This window comes from Oncorhynchus keta, unplaced genomic scaffold, assembly GCF_023373465.1.
Source record: "Oncorhynchus keta strain PuntledgeMale-10-30-2019 unplaced genomic scaffold, Oket_V2 Un_scaffold_14_pilon_pilon, whole genome shotgun sequence".
In the NCBI taxonomy this organism is placed as follows: domain Eukaryota; kingdom Metazoa; phylum Chordata; class Actinopteri; order Salmoniformes; family Salmonidae; genus Oncorhynchus; species Oncorhynchus keta.
The window spans coordinates 14,476-34,992 of NW_026290797.1; the positions used below are offsets into that span (position 1 = coordinate 14,476).

The following is a 20,517-nucleotide window of genomic DNA, read 5'->3' on the forward strand; positions in this document are numbered from 1 at the left end:
AAATCACAAGTCCATTGGATATTACAGATAACCATCATGTTTGAATCAAAACATCCTGTCCCACACTCACTTTGAGCAGGCTGATCCCACTGCCAGTGTTTGGTGCAGTAAAATGTTCATCGTCATCGAAGTGAATGTCTCCCAGGAACCAGGCGTGAGCAAACTCTCGTCCAGTACCATCAAACTTCTGGTTGCATCCCAAGTGTCTCCTGCATGGTTGAAACACAACGAAAAGGACACACTATATATCGTCATTGCCTCTACAAAATGTAAAGATATAAAATTAAATTAAAAGACCCATTTTCAGGGAAGATATAGCATTGAAAGCCTGGTCCGTGATCTGCTTGTGCTGTCCTACCAGCTGGCAACAAGACAGCATATAGGTAGGTAGACAGCAGGTAGGTAGGTCTGGGACCAGGCTAGAGTTGATGCAATTTGTTCATAACATCCAATTCATCCCAAAAACACAGGTAATATTGTCTAAACCAAGGCATGTGAGACGAGACTGGGTACCAGTCTGTTTTGATGGAACATTCCAGTCCTTGTACTTTGTGTCATTGCATTACAGGGACTGGTAAGGACCGGTATGTTAGCAGAAACGGACTGGTGCCCAGGCTAATGATGAGACCCACCTGTTCCAAAACCCAGTTTGATGTCTACATCCGCCAGGGAGAGGATGTGTCCTCTATAAACTCCAGGGGAGATATTTCGCTCCACATCCTGAAGGCCAGGCTGATGATGTGTCTCTGGTCCTGTATGGTCAGCTGACTGCTGTAGCCCTCTCCTAGAAATGAACAAAGGCCACCACACAGTAACCCTCACCTATCAGCCCTGATAGTAACCCTATAGGCTCACCTGATCAGTGGCTTTGAACATTGAGTTAAATAGGCAATTCATGAATGGTTGACTTAGTGTTACTTCAACATTTCTAAATTGATAGTAACCCTCACCTATCAGCCTCATAGTAACTCTCACCTAGCCCTCATTTAACCAGTAGGCTACCTGATCTCCACCCTATCAGCCCTCATATTTAACCCTCACCTATCAGCCTCATAGTAACCCTCACCTATCAGCCTCATAGTAACCCTCACCTATCATTTAACCACTAGGCTAACCCTCACCTATCAGCCTCATAGTAACCACCTCACCTATCAGCCTCATAGTAACCCTCACCTATCAGCCATAGTAAGGCAGGCCATCACAAATAAGTCCACTAGTAACCCTCACCTATCAGCCTCATAGTAACCCTGCCACCTAAAATCATTCATAGTAACCCTCACCTATCAGCCTCATAGTAACCCTCACCTATCAGCCTCATAGTAACCCTCACCTATCAGTCTCATAGTAACCCTCACCTATCAGCCTCATAGTAACCCTCACCTATCAGCCTCATAGTAACCCTCACCTATCAGTCTCATAGTAACCCTCACCTATCAGCCTCATAGTAACCCTCACCTATCAGTCTCATAGTAACCCTCACCTATCACCTCATAGTAACCCTCACCTATCAGCCTCATAGTAACCCTCACCTATCAGTCTCACTAGTAACCCTCACCTATCAGTCTCATAGTAACCCTCACCTATCAGTCTCATAGTAACCCTCACCTATCAGCCTCATAGTAACCCTCACCTATCAGCCTCATAGTAACCCTCACCTATATCCCTCAGCCTCATAGTAACCCTCACCTACTCATAGTAACCCTCACCTATCAGCCTCATAGTAACCCTCACCTATCAGCCTCATAGTAACCCTCACCTATCAGCCTCATAGTAACCCTCACCTATCAGTCTCATAGTAACCCTCACCTATCAGCCTCATAGTAACCTCACCTATCAGTCTCATAGTAACCCTCACCTATCAGCCTCATAGTAACCCTAGGCTACCTCACCTATCAGTCAGCCCCATAGTAACCCTAGTAAGTAACCCTCACCTATCAGCCTCATAGTAACCCTCACCTATCAGTCTCATAGTAACCCTCACCTATCAGCCTCATAGTAACCCTCACCTATCAGTCTCATAGTAACCCTCACCTATCAGCCTCACAGTAACCCTCACCTATCAGTCTCATAGTAACCCTCACCTATCAGTCTCATAGTAACCCTCACCTATCAGCCTCATAGTAACCCTCACCTATCAGCCTCATAGTAACCCTCACCTATCAGTCTCATAGTAACCCTCACCTATCAGCCTCATAGTAACCCTCACCTATCAGTCTCATAGTAACCCTCACCTATCAGTCTCATAGTAACCCTCACCTATCAGCCTCCCAGTAAGTAATCAGTCTCATAGTAACCTCACCTATCAGCCTCATAGTAACCCTCACCTATCAGCCTCATAGTAACCCTCACCTATCAGTCTCATAGTAACCCTCACCTATCAGTCTCATAGTAACCCTCACCTATCAGCCTCATAGTAACCCTCACCTATCAGCCTCATAGTAACCCTCACCTATCAGCCTCATAGTAACCCTCACCTATCAGCCTCATAGTAACCCTCACCTATCAGCCTCATAGTAACCCTCACCTATCAGTCTCATAGTAACCCTCACCTATCAGTCTCATAGTAACCCTCACCTATCAGCCTCATAGTAACCCTCACCTATCAGTCTCATAGTAACCCTCACCTATCAGCCTCATAGTAACCCTCACCTATCAGCCTCATAGTAACCCTCACCTATCAGTCTCATAGTAACCCTCACCTATCAGCCTCATAGTAACCCTCACCTATCAGCCTCATAGTAACCCTCACCTATCAGCCTCATAGTAACCCTCACCTATCAGTCTCATAGTAACCCTCATAGTAACCCTCACCTATCAGCCTCATAGTAACCCTCACCTATCAGTCTCATAGTAACCCTCACCTATCAGTCTCATAGTAACCCTCACCTATCAGCCTCATAGTAACCCTCACCTATCAGCCTCATAGTAACCCTCACCTATCAGCCTCATAGTAACCCTCACCTATCAGCCTCATAGTAACCCTCACCTATCAGCCTCATAGTAACCCTCACCTATCAGCCTCATAGTAACCCTCACCTATCAGTCTCATAGTAACCCTCACCTATCAGCCTCATAGTAACCCTCACCTATCAGCCTCATAGTAACCCTCACCTATCAGTCTCATAGTAACCCTCACCTATCAGTCTCATAGTAACCCTCACCTATCAGCCTCATAGTAACCCTCACCTATCAGTCTCATAGTAACCCTCACCTATCAGTCTCATAGTAACCCTCACCTATCAGTCTCATAGTAACCCTCACCTATCAGTCAGCCTCACCTATCAGTCTCATAACCCTCACCTATCAGCCTCATAGTAACCTCACCTATCAGCCTCATAGTAACCCTCACCTATCAGCCTCATAGTAACCCTCACCTATCAGTCTCATAGTAACCCTCATAGTAACCCTCACCTATCAGTCTCATAGTAACCCTCACCTATCAGCCTCATAGTAACCCTCACCTATCAGTCTCATAGTAACCCTCACCTATCAGTCTCATAGTAACCCTCACCTATCAGCCTCACAGTAACCCTCACCTATCAGCCTCACAGTAACCCTCACCTATCAGCCTCATAGTAACTCTCACCTATCAGTCTCATAGTAACCCTCACCTATCAGTCTCATAGTAACCCTCACCTATCAGCCTCATAGTAACTCTCACCTATCAGTCTCATAGTAACCCTCACCTATCAGCCTCATAGTAACCCTCACCTATCAGCCTCATAGTAACCCTCACCTATCAGTCTCATAGTAACCCTCACCTATCAGTCTCATAGTAACCCTCACCTATCAGTCTCAGCCTCACCTATCAGTCTCATAGTAACCCTCACCTATCAGTCTCATAGTAACCCTCACCTATCAGCCTCATACTCTCACCTATCAGCCTCATAGTAACCCTCACCTCATAGTAACCCTCACCTCAGTCTCAGTAACCCTCACCTATCAGCCTCATAGTAACCCTCACCTATCAGTCTCATAGTAACCCTCACCTATCAGCCTCATAGTAACCCTCACCTATCAGTCTCATAGTAACCCTCACCTATCAGCCTCATAGTAACCTCACCTATCAGTCTCATAGTACCCTCACCTATCAGTCTCATAGTAACCTCACCTATCAGCCTCATAGTAACTCTCACCTATCAGTCTCATAGTAACCCTCACCTATCAGCCTCATAGTAACCCTCACCTATCAGTCTCATAGTAACCCTCACCTATCAGCCTCATAGTAACCCTCACCTATCAGCCTCATAGTAACCCTCACCTATCAGTCTCATAGTAACCCTCACCTATCAGCCTCATAGTAACCCTCACCTATCAGCCTCATAGTAACCCTCACCTATCAGCCTCATAGTAACCCTCACCTATCAGCCTCATAGTAACCCTCACCTATCAGTCTCATAGTAACCCTCACCTATCAGCCTCATAGTAACCTATCTCACCTATCAGTCTCATAGTAACCCTCACCTATCAGTCTCATAGTAACCCTCACCTATCAGCCTCCCTCACCTATCAGCCTCATAGTAACCCTCACCTATCAGCCTCATAGTAACCCTCACCTATCAGTCTCATAGTAACCCTCACCTATCAGTCTCATAGTAACCCTCACCTATCAGTCTCATAGTAACCCTCACCTATCAGTCTCATAGTAACCCTCACCTATCAGTCTCATAGTAACCCTCACCTATCAGTCTCATAGTAACCCTCACCTATCAGTCTCATAGTAACCCTCACCTATCAGTCTCATAGTAACCCTCACCTATCAGTCTCATAGTAACCCTCACCTATCAGCCTCATAGTAACCCTCACCTATCAGCCTCATAGTAACCCTCACCTATCAGCCTCATAGTAACCCTCACCTATCAGTCTCATAGTAACCCTCACCTATCAGTCTCATAGTAACCCTCACCTATCAGTCTCATAGTAACCCTCACCTATCAGTCTCATAGTAACCCTCACCTATCAGCCTCATAGTAACCCTCACCTATCAGTCTCATAGTAACCCTCACCTATCAGTCTCATAGTAACCCTCACCTATCAGTCTCATAGTAACTCTCACCTATCAGCCTCCACTTCAGCACCATTTTGGAGAATGCCATGTTTCCCCATGCACGTCTCCCAACATGTCTCTTCTGTCTCCGCTTGGACAGCAGTGAGGCCACGCGGTTCTGATGCTGATGAGGTCTGTCAGTAGCAGTGGTAGGAGGAGGGCTCTGATGAGGTCTGTCAGTAGCAGTGGTAGGAGGAGGGCTCTGATGCTGATGAGGTCTGTCAGTAGCAGTGGTAGGAGGAGGCCTCTGATGAGGTCTGTCAGTAGCAGTGGTAGGAGGAGGGCTCTGATGAGGTCTGTCAGTAGCAGTGGTAGGAGGAGGGCTCTGATGAGGTCTGTCAGTAGCAGTGGTAGGAGGAGGGCTCAGATGCTGATGAGGTCTGTCAGTACCAGTGGTAGGATGAGGGCTCTTATGAGATCTGTCAGTAGCAGTGGTAGGATGAGAGCTCTGATGAGGTCTGTCAGTAGCAGTGGTAGGAGGAGGGCTCTGATGAGGTCTGTCAGTAGCAGTGGTAGGAGGAGGGCTCTGATGAGGTCTGTCATTAGCAGTAGTAGGAGGAGGGCTCTGACGATGATGAGGTCTGTCTGTAGCAGTGGAAGGAGGAGGGCTCTGATGAGGTCTGTCAGTTCCAGTGGTAGGAGGAGGGCTCTGATGAGGTCTGTCAGTAGCAGTGGTAGGAGGAGGTCTCTGATGAGGTCTGTCATTAGCAGTGGTAGGAGTGCGGCTCCAATGAGGTCTGTCAGTAGCAGTGGTAGGAGGAGGGTTCTGATGAGGTCTGTCAGTTCCAGTGGTAGGAGGAGGGCTCTGATGAGGTCTGTCAGTAGCAGTGGTAGGAGGAGGTCTCTGATGAGGTCTGTCAGTAGCAGTGGTAGGAGGAGGGCTCTGATGAGGTCTGTCAGTAGCAGTGGTAGGAGGAGGTCTCTGATGAGGTCTGTCAGTAGCAGTGGTAGGAGGAGGGTTCTGGTGAGGTCTGTCATTAGCAGTGGTAGGAGGAGGGCTCTGATGAGGTCTGTCAGTAGCAGTGGGAGGAAGAGGGCTCTGATGAGGTCTGTCAGTAGCAGTGGTAGAAGGAGGGCTCTGATGAGGTCTGTCAGTAGCAGTGGTAGAAGGAGGGCTCTGATGCTGATGAGGTCTGTCAGTAGCAGTGGTAGGAGGAGGGCTCTGATGAGGTCTGTCAGTACCAGTGGTAGGAGGAGGGCTCTGATGAGGTCTGTCAGTACCAGTGGTAGGAGGAGGGCCTTGATGAGGTCTGTCAGTAGCAGTGGTCGGAGGAGGGTTCTGATGAGGTCTGTCAGTAGGAGTGCGGCTCCAATGAGGTCTGTCAGTAGTACTGATAGGAGGAGGGTTCTGATGAGGTCTGTCAGTAGCAGTGGTAGGAGGAGGGCTCTGATGAGGTCTGTCAGTACCAGTGGTAGGATGAGGGCTCTGATGAGGTCTGTCAGTTCCAGTGGTAGGAGGAGGGCTCTGATGAGGTCTGTCAGTAGCAGTGGTAGGAGGAGGGCTCTGACTCTGATGAGGTCTGTCAGTAGCAGTGGTAGGAGGAGGGCTCTGAGGTCTGTCAGTAGCAGTGGTAGGAGGAGGGCTCTGATGAGGTCTGTCAGTAGCAGTGGTAGGAGGAGGGCTCTGATGAAGTCTGTCAGTAGCAGTGGTAGGAGGAGGGCTCTGACGTTGATGAGGTCTGTCAGTACCAGTGGTAGGAGGAGGGCTCTGATGAGGTCTGTCAGTACCAGTGGTAGGATGAGGGCTCTGATGAGGTCTGTCAGTTCCAGTGGTAGGAGGAGGGCTCTGATGAGGTCTGTCAGTTCCAGTGGTAGGAGGAGGGCTCTGGTGAGGTCTGTCAGTACCAGTGGTAGGAGGAGGGCTCTGATGAGGTCTGTCAGAAGCAGTGGTAGGAGGAGGGCTCTGACTCTGATGAGGTCTGTCAGTAGCAGTGGTAGGAGGAGGGCTCTGATGAGGTCTGTCAGTACCAGTGGTAGGATGATGGCTCTGATGAGGTCTGTCAGTTCCAGTGGTAGGAGGAGGGCTCTGATGAGGTCTGTCAGTACCAGTGGTAGGAGGAGGGCTCTGATGAGGTCTGTCAGTAGCAGTGGTAGGAGGAGGGCTCAGATGAGGTCTGTCAGTACCAGTGGTAGGAGGAGGGCTCTGATGAGGTCTGTCAGTAGCAGTGGAAGGAGGAGGCCTCTGATGAGGTCTTTCAGTAGCAGTGGTAGGAGGAGGCCTCTGATGAGGTCTGTCAGTAGCAGTGGTAGGAGTGCGGCTCCAATGAGGTCTGTCAGTAGCAGTGGTAGGAGGAGGGCTCTGATGAGGTCTGTCAGTAGCAGTGGTAGGAGGAGGGCTCTGATGAGGTCTGTCAGTACCAGTGGTAGGAGGAGGGCTCTGACGTTGATGAGGTCTGTCAGTAGCAGTGGAAGGAGGAGGGCTCTGATGAGGTCTGTCAGTAGCAGTGGTAGGAGGAGGGCTCTGATGAGGTCTGTCAGTAGCAGTGGGAGGAGGAGGGCTCTGATGAGGTCTGTCAGTAGCAGTGGGAGGAAGAGGGCTCTGATGAGGTCTGTCAGTAGCAGTGGTAGGAGGAGGGCTCTGATGAGGTCTGTCAGTAGCAGTGGTAGGAGGAGGGCTCTGATGAGGTCTGTCAGTAGCAGTGGTAGGAGGAGGGCTCTGATGAGGTCTGTCAGTAGCAGTGGTAGGAGGAGGGCTCTGATGAGGTCTGTCAGTAGCAGTGGGAGGAGGAGGGCTCTGATGAGGTCTGTCAGTAGCAGTGGGAGGAAGAGGGCTCTGATGAGGTCTGTCAGTAGCAGTGGTAGGAGGAGGGCTCTGATGAGGTCTGTCAGTAGCAGTGGTAGGAGGAGGGCTCTGATGCTGATGAGGTCTGTCAGTAGCAGTGGTAGGACGAGGGCTCTGATGAGGTCTGTCAGTAGCAGTGGGAGGAGGAGGGCTCTGATGAGGTCTGTCAGTAGCAGTGGTAGGAGGAGGGCTCTGATGAGGTCTGTCAGTAGCAGTGGTAGGAGGAGGGCTCTGATGAGGTCTGTCAGTAGCAGTGGTAGGAGGAGGGCTCTGATGCTGATGAGGTCTGTCAGTAGCAGTGGTAGGACGAGGGCTCTGATGAGGTCTGTCAGTAGCAGTGGTAGGAGGAGGGCTCTGACGATGATGAGGTCTGTCAGTAGCAGTGGTAGGAGGAGGGCTCTGATGCTGATGAGGTCTGTCAGTAGCAGTGGTAGGACGAGGGCTCTGATGAGGTCTGTCAGTAGCAGTGGTAGGAGGAGGGCTCTGATGAGGTCTGTCAGTAGCAGTGGGAGGAGGAGGGCTCTGATGAGGTCTGTCATTAGCAGTGGTAGGATCGTTCACTGTGTGACTGTGTGTTTTGCTGCTATTCTCTGTGTTGTTTATAGCAGAATCATTGAGAGTATCACCGACTGGGTCGTAGTATTCTGTTGTGCTCCTGGCAGATATATCACCTTTGTAGGTACTAACAGTGCTATTAAAAATGTCACTGAATGAATTGTCAACCTCTGTATATTTTCCATCAGTGCCATTAGAAAGGTCAGTGAATATGTTATTGTCCGCTGGGTAATCAGTCGCAGAGCCATTTAAAACACCACTGAATGTTTTGTTAGTGTATTCTGAGGTGTCCGTGTTCTTAGTTAGCCAGGTGACGGTGTTGATACCAAGTGCTGAGCTGGTGGAGTCGTGTACTTCCTCAGTAGCATCATCCGTCTCCTTATCCGGGACCCCACACCGTGGCTTGTTCATGGCAGCCTTGGTGGCGTCGTCAAACAGCCCTGTGACAGACAGGCCGGACACCATCTGGAAGTCTCTGAGAGCTGAGATGAAGGCTTGGCTTTCAGTGGGATTTGGAGAGTCTTCGTCATCATCATCATCATCATCAGTCTCTGCACGTGACATCGATGAGTCTCCCTCCTGTATCCCAGATAGGTCTTCCTCCTCGGGAAAGTCTTCATCGTTAGAAATGCCTGTTGATTGGTCAAACTGGAGCTCCTCCCAGTTCACCGGTCTTATGAAGCCGTACCTTGAGAGAAATAGCTGGAAATGTGGCATGTTGTTAAAACAGCTGGTAGAACTAACACCTCTAGAACATCTAACAGGAAATAACTTAGTCTGGGGACCAGTCTGTTTAGATAACATTCCTCTAGTCTGGGGACCACTCTGTTTAGATAACATTCCACTAGTCTGGCTACCACTCTGTTTAGATAACATTCCTCTAGTCTGGCTACCAGTCTGTTTAGATAATATTCCACTAGTCTGGGTACAAATCCTCTAGTCTGGGTACCATTCTGTTTAGATAACATTCCACTAGTCTGGGTACCAGTCTGTTTAGATAACATTCCACTAGTCTGGCTACCAGTCTGTTTAGATAACATTCCTCTAGTCTGTTTAGATAACATTCCACTAGTCTGGCTACCAGTCTGTTTAGATAACATTCCTCTAGTCTGGCTACCAGTCTGTTTAGATAATATTCCACTAGTCTGGGTACAAATCCTCTAGTCTGGGTACCATTCTGTTTAGATAACATTCCACTAGTCTGGGTACCAGTCTGTTTAGATAACATTCCACTAGTCTGGCTACCAGTCTGTTTAGATAACATTCCTCTAGTCTGGCTACCAGTCTGTTTAGATAATATTCCACTAGTCTGGGTACAAATCCTCTAGTCTGGGTACCATTCTGTTTAGATAACATTCCACTAGTCTGGGTACCAGTATGTTTAGATAACATTCCACTAGTCTGGCTACCAGTCTGTTTAGATAACATTCCACTAGTCTGGGTACCAATCCTCTAGTCTGGGTACCATTCTGTTTAGATAACATTCAACTAGTCTGGGTACCATTCTGTTTAGATAACATTCAACTAGTCTGGGTACCAGTCTGTTTAGATAACATTCCTCTAGTCTGGCTACCACTCTGTTTAGATAACATTCCTCTAGACTGTTTAGATAACATTCCACTAGTCTGTTTAGATAACATTCCTCTAGTCTGGGGACCACTCTGTTTAGATAACATTCCACTAGTCTGGCTACCACTCTGTTTAGATAACATTCCACTAGTCTGGGTACCAGTCTGTTTAGATAACATTCCACTAGTCTGGCTACCACTCTGTTTCGATAACATTCCTCTAGTCTGGCTACCAGTCTGTTTAGATAACATTCCACTAGTCTGGCTACCACTCTGTTTAGATAACATTCCTCTAGTCTGGCTACCAGTCTGTTTAGATAACATTCCACTAGTCTGGCTACCACTCTGTTTAGATAACATTCCTCTAGTCTGTTTAGATAACATTCCACTAGTCTGGGTACCAGTCTGTTTAGATAACATTCCACTAGTCTGGCTACCAGTCTGTTTAGATAACATTCCTCTAGTCTGTTTAGATAACATTCCACTAGTCTGTTTAGATAACATTCCACTAGTCTGGCTACCAGTCTGTTTAGATAACATTCCTCTAGTCTGGCTACCAGTCTGTTTAGATAATATTCCACTAGTCTGGGTACAAATCCTCTAGTCTGGGTACCATTCTGTTTAGATAACATTCCACTAGTCTGGGTACCAGTCTGTTTAGATAACATTCCACTAGTCTGGCTACCAGTCTGTTTAGATAACATTCCTCTAGTCTGGCTACCAGTCTGTTTAGATAATATTCCACTAGTCTGGGTACAAATCCTCTAGTCTGGGTACCATTCTGTTTAGATAACATTCCACTAGTCTGGGTACCAGTCTGTTTAGATAACATTCCACTAGTCTGGCTACCAGTCTGTTTAGATAACATTCCACTAGTCTGGGTACCAATCCTCTAGTCTGGGTACCATTCTGTTTAGATAACATTCAACTAGTCTGGGTACCATTCTGTTTAGATAACATTCAACTAGTCTGGGTACCAGTCTGTTTAGATAACATTCCTCTAGTCTGGCTACCACTCTGTTTAGATAACATTCCTCTAGACTGTTTAGATAACATTCCACTAGTCTGTTTAGATAACATTCCTCTAGTCTGGGGACCACTCTGTTTAGATAACATTCCACTAGTCTGGCTACCACTCTGTTTAGATAACATTCCACTAGTCTGGGTACCAGTCTGTTTAGATAACATTCCACTAGTCTGGCTACCACTCTGTTTCGATAACATTCCTCTAGTCTGGCTACCAGTCTGTTTAGATAACATTCCACTAGTCTGGCTACCACTCTGTTTAGATAACATTCCTCTAGTCTGGCTACCAGTCTGTTTAGATAACATTCCACTAGTCTGGCTACCACTCTGTTTAGATAACATTCCTCTAGTCTGTTTAGATAACATTCCACTAGTCTGGGTACCAGTCTGTTTAGATAACATTCCACTAGTCTGGCTACCACTCTGTTTAGATAACATTCCTCTAGTCTGGCTACCAGTCTGTTTAGATAACATTCCTCTAGTCTGTTTAGATAACATTCCACTAGTCTGGCTACCAGTCTGTTTAGATAACATTCCACTAGTCTGGGTACAAATCCTCTAGTCTGGGTACCATTATGTTTAGATAACATTCCACTAGTCTGGGTACCAGTCTGTTTAGATAACATTCCACTAGTCTGGATACAAATCCTCTAGTCTGGGTACCATTCTGTTTAGATAACATTCCACTAGTCTGGGTACCAGTCTGTTTAGATAACATTCCACTAGTCTGGGTACCACTCTGTTTAGATAACATTCATCTAGTCTGGGTACCAGTCTGTTTAGATAACATTCCACTAGTCTGGCTACCACTCTGTTTAGATAACATTCCTCTAGTCTGGGTACCAGTCTGTTTAGATAACATTCCACTAGTCTGGCTACCAGTCTGTTTAGATAACATTCCACTAGTCTGGCTACCACTCTGTTTAGATAACATTCCTCTAGTCTGTTTAGATAACATTCCTCTAGTCTGGCTACCAGTATGTTTCGATAACATTCCACTAGTCTGGGTACAAATCCTCTAGTCTGGGTACCATTCTGTTTAGATAACATTCCTCTAGTCTGGGTACCAGTCTGTTTAGATAACATTCCACTAGTCTGGCTACCAGTCTGTTTAGATAACATTCCACTAGTCTGGCTACCAGTCTGTTTAGATAACATTCCTCTAGTCTGGGTACCAGTCTGTTTAGATAACATTCCACTAGTCTGGGTACCAGTCTGTTTAGATAACATTCCTCTAGTCTGGGTACCAGTCTGTTTAGATAACATTCCACTAGTCTGGGTACCACTCTGTTTCGATAACATTCCTCTAGTCTGTTTAGATAACATTCCACTAGTCTGGCTACCAGTCTGTTTAGATAACATTCCACTAGTCTGGCTACCACTCTGTTTAGATAACATTCCACTAGTCTGGCTACCACTCTGTTTAGATAACATTCCTCTAGTCTGGCTACCACTCTGTTTAGATAACATTCCTCTAGTCTGGGTACCAGTCTGTTTAGATAACATTCCTCTAGTCTGTTTAGATAACATTCCTCTAGTCTGGGTACCAGTCTGTTTAGATAACATTCCTCTAGTCTGGCTAAAACTCTGTTTAGATAACATTCCTCTAGTCTGGCTACCAGTCTGTTTAGATAACATTCCACTAGTCTGGGTACCATTCCTCTAGTCTGTTTAGATAACATTCCACTAGTCTGATTAGATAACATTCCTCTAGTCTGGGTACCAGTCTGTTTAGATAACATTCCTCTAGTCTGTTTAGATAACATTCCCCTAGTCTGTTTAGATAACATTCCTCTAGTCTGTTTAGATAACATTCCTCTAGTCTGTTTAGATAACATTCCTCTAGTCTGGCTACCACTCTGTTTAGATAACATTCCTCTAGTCTGGGTACCAGTCTGTTTAGATAACATTCCTCTAGTCTGTTTAGATAACATTCCTCTAGTCTGTTTAGATAACATTCCTCTAGTCTGGCTACCAGTATGTTTCGATAACATTCCACTAGTCTGGGTACAAATCCTCTAGTCTGGGTACCATTCTGTTTAGATAACATTCCACTAGTCTGGGTACCAGTCTGTTTAGATAACATTCCACTAGTCTGGCTACCACTCTGTTTAGATAACATTCCTCTAGTCTGGCTACCACTATGTTTAGATAACATTCCTCTAGTCTGGGTACCAGTCTGTTTAGATAACATTCCTCTAGTCTGTTTAGATAACATTCCTCTAGTCTGGGTACCAGTCTGTTTAGATAACATTCCTCTAGTCTGGCTAAAACTCTGTTTAGATAACATTCCTCTAGTCTGGCTACCAGTCTGTTTAGATAACATTCCTCTAGTCTGGGTACCAGTCTGTTTAGATAACATTCCTCTAGTCTGTTTAGATAACATTCCTCTAGTCTGTTTAGATAACATTCCTCTAGTCTGTTTAGATAACATTCCTCTAGTCTGATTAGATAACATTCCTCTAGTCTGGGTACCAGTGTGTTTAGATAACATTCCTCTAGTCTGGGTACCAGTCTGTTTAGATAACATTCCTCTAGTCTGGGTACCAGTCTGTTTAGATACCATTCCTCTAGTCTGTTTAGATAACATTCCTCTAGTCTGTTTAGATAACATTCCACTAGTCTGTTTAGATAACATTCCTCTAGTCTGTTTAGATAACATTCCTCTAGTCTGATTAGATAACATTCCTCTAGTCTGGGTACCAGTCTGTTTAGATAACATTCCTCTAGTCTGGCTACCACTCTGTTTAGATAACATTCCTCTAGTCTGGCTACCAGTCTGTTTAGATAACATTCCACTAGTCTGGCTACCACTCTGTTTAGATAACATTCCTCTAGTCTGTTTAGATAACATTCCACTAGTCTGGGTACCAGTCTGTTTAGATAACATTCCACTAGTCTGGCTACCACTCTGTTTAGATAACATTCCTCTAGTCTGTTTAGATAACATTCCACTAGTCTGGCTACCAGTCTGTTTAGATAACATTCCACTAGTCTGGGTACAAATCCTCTAGTCTGGGTACCATTATGTTTAGTTAACATTCCACTAGTCTGGGTACCAGTCTGTTTAGATAACATTCCACTAGTCTGGATACAAATCCTCTAGTCTGGGTACCATTCTGTTTAGATAACATTCCACTAGTCTGGGTACCAGTCTGTTTAGATAACATTCCACTAGTCTGGGTACCACTCTGTTTAGATAACATTCATCTAGTCTGGGTACCAGTCTGTTTAGATAACATTCCACTAGTCTGGCTACCACTCTGTTTAGATAACATTCCTCTAGTCTGGGTACCAGTCTGTTTAGATAACATTCCACTAGTCTGGCTACCACTCTGTTTAGATAACATTCCACTAGTCTGGCTACCAGTCTGTTTAGATAACATTCCACTAGTCTGGCTACCACTCTGTTTAGATAACATTCCTCTAGTCTGTTTAGATAACATTCCTCTAGTCTGGCTACCAGTATGTTTCGATAACATTCCACTAGTCTGGGTACAAATCCTCTAGTCTGGGTACCATTCTGTTTAGATAACATTCCACTAGTCTGGGTACCAGTCTGTTTAGATAACATTCCACTAGTCTGGCTACCAGTCTGTTTAGATAACATTCCACTAGTCTGGGTACAAATCCTCTAGTCTGGGTACCATTCTGTTTAGATAACATTCCACTAGTCTGGGTACCAGTCTGTTTAGATAACATTCCTCTAGTCTGGGTACCAGTCTGTTTAGATAACATTCCACTAGTCTGGCTACCAGTCTGTTTAGATAACATTCCTCTAGTCTGGGTACCAGTCTGTTTAGATAACATTCCTCTAGTCTGGCTACCAGTCTGTTTAGATAATATTCCACTAGTCTGGGTACAAATCCTCTAGTCTGGGTACCATTCTGTTTAGATAACATTCCACTAGTCTGGGTACCAGTCTGTTTAGATAACATTCCACTAGTCTGGCTACCAGTCTGTTTAGATAACATTCCACTAGTCTGGGTACCAATCCTCTAGTCTGGGTACCATTCTGTTTAGATAACATTCAACTAGTCTGGGTACCATTCTGTTTAGATAACATTCAACTAGTCTGGGTACCAGTCTGTTTAGATAACATTCCTCTAGTCTGGCTACCACTCTGTTTAGATAACATTCCTCTAGACTGTTTAGATAACATTCCACTATTCTGTTTAGATAACATTCCTCTAGTCTGGGGACCACTCTGTTTAGATAACATTCCACTAGTCTGGCTACCACTCTGTTTAGATAACATTCCACTAGTCTGGGTACCAGTCTGTTTAGATAACATTCCACTAGTCTGGCTACCACTCTGTTTCGATAACATTCCTCTAGTCTGGCTACCAGTCTGTTTAGATAACATTCCACTAGTCTGGCTACCACTCTGTTTAGATAACATTCCTCTAGTCTGGCTACCAGTCTGTTTAGATAACATTCCACTAGTCTGGCTACCACTCTGTTTAGATAACATTCCTCTAGTCTGTTTAGATAACATTCCACTAGTCTGGGTACCAGTCTGTTTAGATAACATTCCACTAGTCTGGCTACCAGTCTGTTTAGATAACATTCCTCTAGTCTGTTTAGATAACATTCCACTAGTCTGTTTAGATAACATTCCACTAGTCTGGCTACCAGTCTGTTTAGATAACATTCCTCTAGTCTGGCTACCAGTCTGTTTAGATAATATTCCACTAGTCTGGGTACAAATCCTCTAGTCTGGGTACCATTCTGTTTAGATAACATTCCACTAGTCTGGGTACCAGTCTGTTTAGATAACATTCCACTAGTCTGGCTACCAGTCTGTTTAGATAACATTCCTCTACTCTGGCTACCAGTCTGTTTAGATAATATTCCACTAGTCTGGGTACAAATCCTCTAGTCTGGGTACCATTCTGTTTAGATAACATTCCACTAGTCTGGGTACCAGTCTGTTTAGATAACATTCCACTAGTCTGGCTACCAGTCTGTTTAGATAACATTCCACTAGTCTGGGTACCAATCCTCTAGTCTGGGTACCATTCTGTTTAGATAACATTCAACTAGTCTGGGTACCATTCTGTTTAGATAACATTCAACTAGTCTGGGTACCAGTCTGTTTAGATAACATTCCTCTAGTCTGGCTACCACTCTGTTTAGATAACATTCCTCTAGACTGTTTAGATAACATTCCACTAGTCTGTTTAGATAACATTCCTCTAGTCTGGGGACCACTCTGTTTAGATAACATTCCACTAGTCTGGCTACCACTCTGTTTAGATAACATTCCACTAGTCTGGGTACCAGTCTGTTTAGATAACATTCCACTAGTCTGGCTACCACTCTGTTTCGATAACATTCCTCTAGTCTGGCTACCAGTCTGTTTAGATAACATTCCACTAGTCTGGCTACCACTCTGTTTAGATAACATTCCTCTAGTCTGGCTACCAGTCTGTTTAGATAACATTCCACTAGTCTGGCTACCACTCTGTTTAGATAACATTCCTCTAGTCTGTTTAGATAACATTCCACTAGTCTGGGTACCAGTCTGTTTAGATAACATTCCACTAGTCTGGCTACCACTCTGTTTAGATAACATTCCTCTAGTCTGGCTACCAGTCTGTTTAGATAACATTCCTCTAGTCTGTTTAGATAACATTCCACTAGTCTGGCTACCAGTCTGTTTAGATAACATTCCACTAGTCTGGGTACAAATCCTCTAGTCTGGGTACCATTATGTTTAGATAACATTCCACTAGTCTGGGTACCAGTCTGTTTAGATAACATTCCACTAGTCTGGATACAAATCCTCTAGTCTGGGTACCATTCTGTTTAGATAACATTCCACTAGTCTGGGTACCAGTCTGTTTAGATAACATTCCACTAGTCTGGGTACCACTCTGTTTAGATAACATTCATCTAGTCTGGGTACCAGTCTGTTTAGATAACATTCCACTAGTCTGGCTACCACTCTGTTTAGATAACATTCCTCTAGTCTGGGTACCAGTCTGTTTAGATAACATTCCACTAGTCTGGCTACCAGTCTGTTTAGATAACATTCCACTAGTCTGGCTACCACTCTGTTTAGATAACATTCCTCTAGTCTGTTTAGATAACATTCCTCTAGTCTGGCTACCAGTATGTTTCGATAACATTCCACTAGTCTGGGTACAAATCCTCTAGTCTGGGTACCATTCTGTTTAGATAACATTCCACTAGTCTGGGTACCAGTCTGTTTAGATAACATTCCACTAGTCTGGCTACCAGTCTGTTTAGATAACATTCCACTAGTCTGGGTACAAATCCTCTAGTCTGGGTACCATTCTGTTTAGATAACATTCCACTAGTCTGGGTACCAGTCTGTTTAGACAACATTCCTCTAGTCTGGGTACCAGTCTGTTTAGATAACATTCCACTAGTCTGGCTACCAGTCTGTTTAGATAACATTCCTCTAGTCTGGGTACCAGTCTGTTTAGATAACATTCCACTAGTCTGGCTACCAGTCTGTTTAGATAACATTCCACTAGTCTGGCTACCAGTCTGTTTAGATAACATTCCTCTAGTCTGGGTACCAGTCTGTTTAGATAACATTCCACTAGTCTGGGTACCAGTCTGTTTAGATAACATTCCTCTAGTCTGGGTACCAGTCTGTTTAGATAACATTCCACTAGTCTGGGTACCACTCTGTTTCGATAACATTCCTCTAGTCTGTTTAGATAACATTCCACTAGTCTGGCTACCAGTCTGTTTAGATAACATTCCACTAGTCTGGCTACCACTCTGTTTAGATAACATTCCACTAGTCTGGCTACCACTCTGTTTAGATAACATTCCTCTAGTCTGGCTACCACTCTGTTTAGATAACATTCCTCTAGTCTGGGTACCAGTCTGTTTAGATAACATTCCTCTAGTCTGTTTAGATAACATTCCTCTAGTCTGGGTACCAGTCTGTTTAGATAACATTCCTCTAGTCTGGCTAAAACTCTGTTTAGATAACATTCCTCTAGTCTGGCTACCAGTCTGTTTAGATAACATTCCACTAGTCTGGGTACCATTCCTCTAGTCTGTTTAGATAACATTCCACTAGTCTGATTAGATAACATTCCTCTAGTCTGGGTACCAGTCTGTTTAGATAACATTCCTCTAGTCTGTTTAGATAACATTCCCTAGTCTGTTTAGATAACATTCCTCTAGTCTGTTTAGATAACATTCCTCTAGTCTGTTTAGATAACATTCCTCTAGTCTGGCTACCACTCTGTTTAGATAACATTCCTCTAGTCTGGGTACCAGTCTGTTTAGATAACATTCCTCTAGTCTGTTTAGATAACATTCCTCTAGTCTGTTTAGATAACATTCCTCTAGTCTGGCTACCAGTATGTTTCGATAACATTCCACTAGTCTGGGTACAAATCCTCTAGTCTGGGTACCATTCTGTTTAGATAACATTCCACTAGTCTGGGTACCAGTCTGTTTAGATAACATTCCACTAGTCTGGCTACCAGTCTGTTTAGATAACATTCCACTAGTCTGGGTACAAATCCTCTAGTCTGGGTACCATTCTGTTTAGATAACATTCCACTAGTCTGGGTACCAGTCTGTTTAGATAACATTCCACTAGTCTGGCTACCACTCTGTTTAGATAACATTCCTCTAGTCTGGCTACCACTATGTTTAGATAACATTCCTCTAGTCTGGGTACCAGTCTGTTTAGATAACATTCCTCTAGTCTGTTTAGATAACATTCCTCTAGTCTGGGTACCAGTCTGTTTAGATAACATTCCTCTAGTCTGGCTAAAACTCTGTTTAGATAACATTCCTCTAGTCTGGCTACCAGTCTGTTTAGATAACATTCCTCTAGTCTGGGTACCAGTCTGTTTAGATAACATTCCTCTAGTCTGTTTAGATAACATTCCTCTAGTCTGTTTAGATAACATTCCTCTAGTCTGTTTAGATAACATTCCTCTAGTCTGATTAGATAACATTCCTCTAGTCTGGGTACCAGTCTGTTTAGATAACATTCCTCTAGTCTGGGTACCAGTCTGTTTAGATAACATTCCTCTAGTCTGGGTACCAGTCTGTTTAGATAACATTCCCCTAGTCTGTTTAGATAACATTCCTCTAGTCTGTTTAGATAACATTCCACTAGTCTGTTTAGATAACATTCCTCTAGTCTGTTTAGATAACATTCCTCTAGTCTGATTAGATAACATTCCTCTAGTCTGGGTACCAGTCTGTTTAGATAACATTCCTCTAGTCTGGCTACCACTCTGTTTAGATAACATTCCTCTAGTCTGGCTACCAGTCTGTTTAGATAACATTCCACTAGTCTGGCTACCACTCTGTTTAGATAACATTCCACTAGTCTGGGTACCAGTCTGTTTAGATAACATTCCACTAGTCTGGCTACCACTCTGTTTAGATAACATTCCTCTAGTCTGTTTAGATAACATTCCACTAGTCTGGCTACCAGTCTGTTTAGATAACATTCCACTAGTCTGGGTACAAATCCTCTAGTCTGGGTACCATTATGTTTAGTTAACATTCCACTAGTCTGGGTACCAGTCTGTTTAGATAACATTCCACTAGTCTGGATACAAATCCTCTAGTCTGGGTACCATTCTGTTTAGATAACATTCCACTAGTCTGGGTACCAGTCTGTTTAGATAACATTCCACTAGTCTGGGTACCACTCTGTTTAGATAACATTCATCTAGTCTGGGTACCAGTCTGTTTAGATAACATTCCACTAGTCTGGCTACCACTCTGTTTAGATAACATTCCTCTAGTCTGGGTACCAGTCTGTTTAGATAACATTCCACTAGTCTGGCTACCACTCTGTTTAGATAACATTCCACTAGTCTGGCTACCAGTCTGTTTAGATAACATTCCACTAGTCTGGGTACAAATCCTCTAGTCTGGGTACCATTCTGTTTAGATAACATTCCACTAGTCTGGGTACCAGTCTGTTTAGATAACATTCCACTAGTCTGGCTACCAGTCTGTTTAGATAACATTCCACTAGTCTGGGTACAAATCCTCTAGTCTGGGTACCATTCTGTTTAGATAACATTCCACTAGTCTGGGTACCAGTCTGTTTAGATAACATTCCTCTAGTCTGGGTACCAGTCTGTTTAGATAACATTCCACTAGTCTGGCTACCAGTCTGTTTAGATAACATTCCTCTAGTCTGGGTACCAGTCTGTTTAGATAACATTCCACTAGTCTGGCTACCAGTCTGTTTAGATAACATTCCACTAGTCTGGCTACCAGTCTGTTTAGATAACATTCCTCTAGTCTGGGTACCAGTCTGTTTAGATAACATTCCACTAGTCTGGGTACCACTCTGTTTCGATAACATTCCTCTAGTCTGTTTAGATAACATTCCACTAGTCTGGCTACCAGTCTGTTTAGATAACATTCCACTAGTCTGGCTACCAGTCTGTTTAGATAACATTCCACTAGTCTGGCTACCACTCTGTTTAGATAACATTACACTAGTCTGGCTACCACTCTGTTTAGATAACATTCCTCTAGTCTGGCTACCACTCTGTTTAGATAAC

General features: G+C 44.3%; 1 protein-coding gene across 1 annotated transcript in view; it reads right to left on the reverse strand.

Moving 5' to 3' along the window:
- LOC118372627 (uncharacterized) overlaps window positions 1–20,517 on the reverse strand; it is a 38,956-nt gene that overhangs the window by 9,757 nt on the left and 8,682 nt on the right. Inside the window, exons 2-5 of the mRNA XM_052514002.1 lie at window positions 6,966–9,086; window positions 5,057–5,171; window positions 661–784; window positions 71–209 (exon numbers count right to left, since the gene is read on the reverse strand). Coding sequence (XP_052369962.1) covers window positions 71–209; window positions 661–784; window positions 5,057–5,171; window positions 6,966–9,086 — 2,499 coding nt within the window. The remainder of the gene's footprint in view (window positions 1–70; window positions 210–660; window positions 785–5,056; window positions 5,172–6,965; window positions 9,087–20,517) is intronic.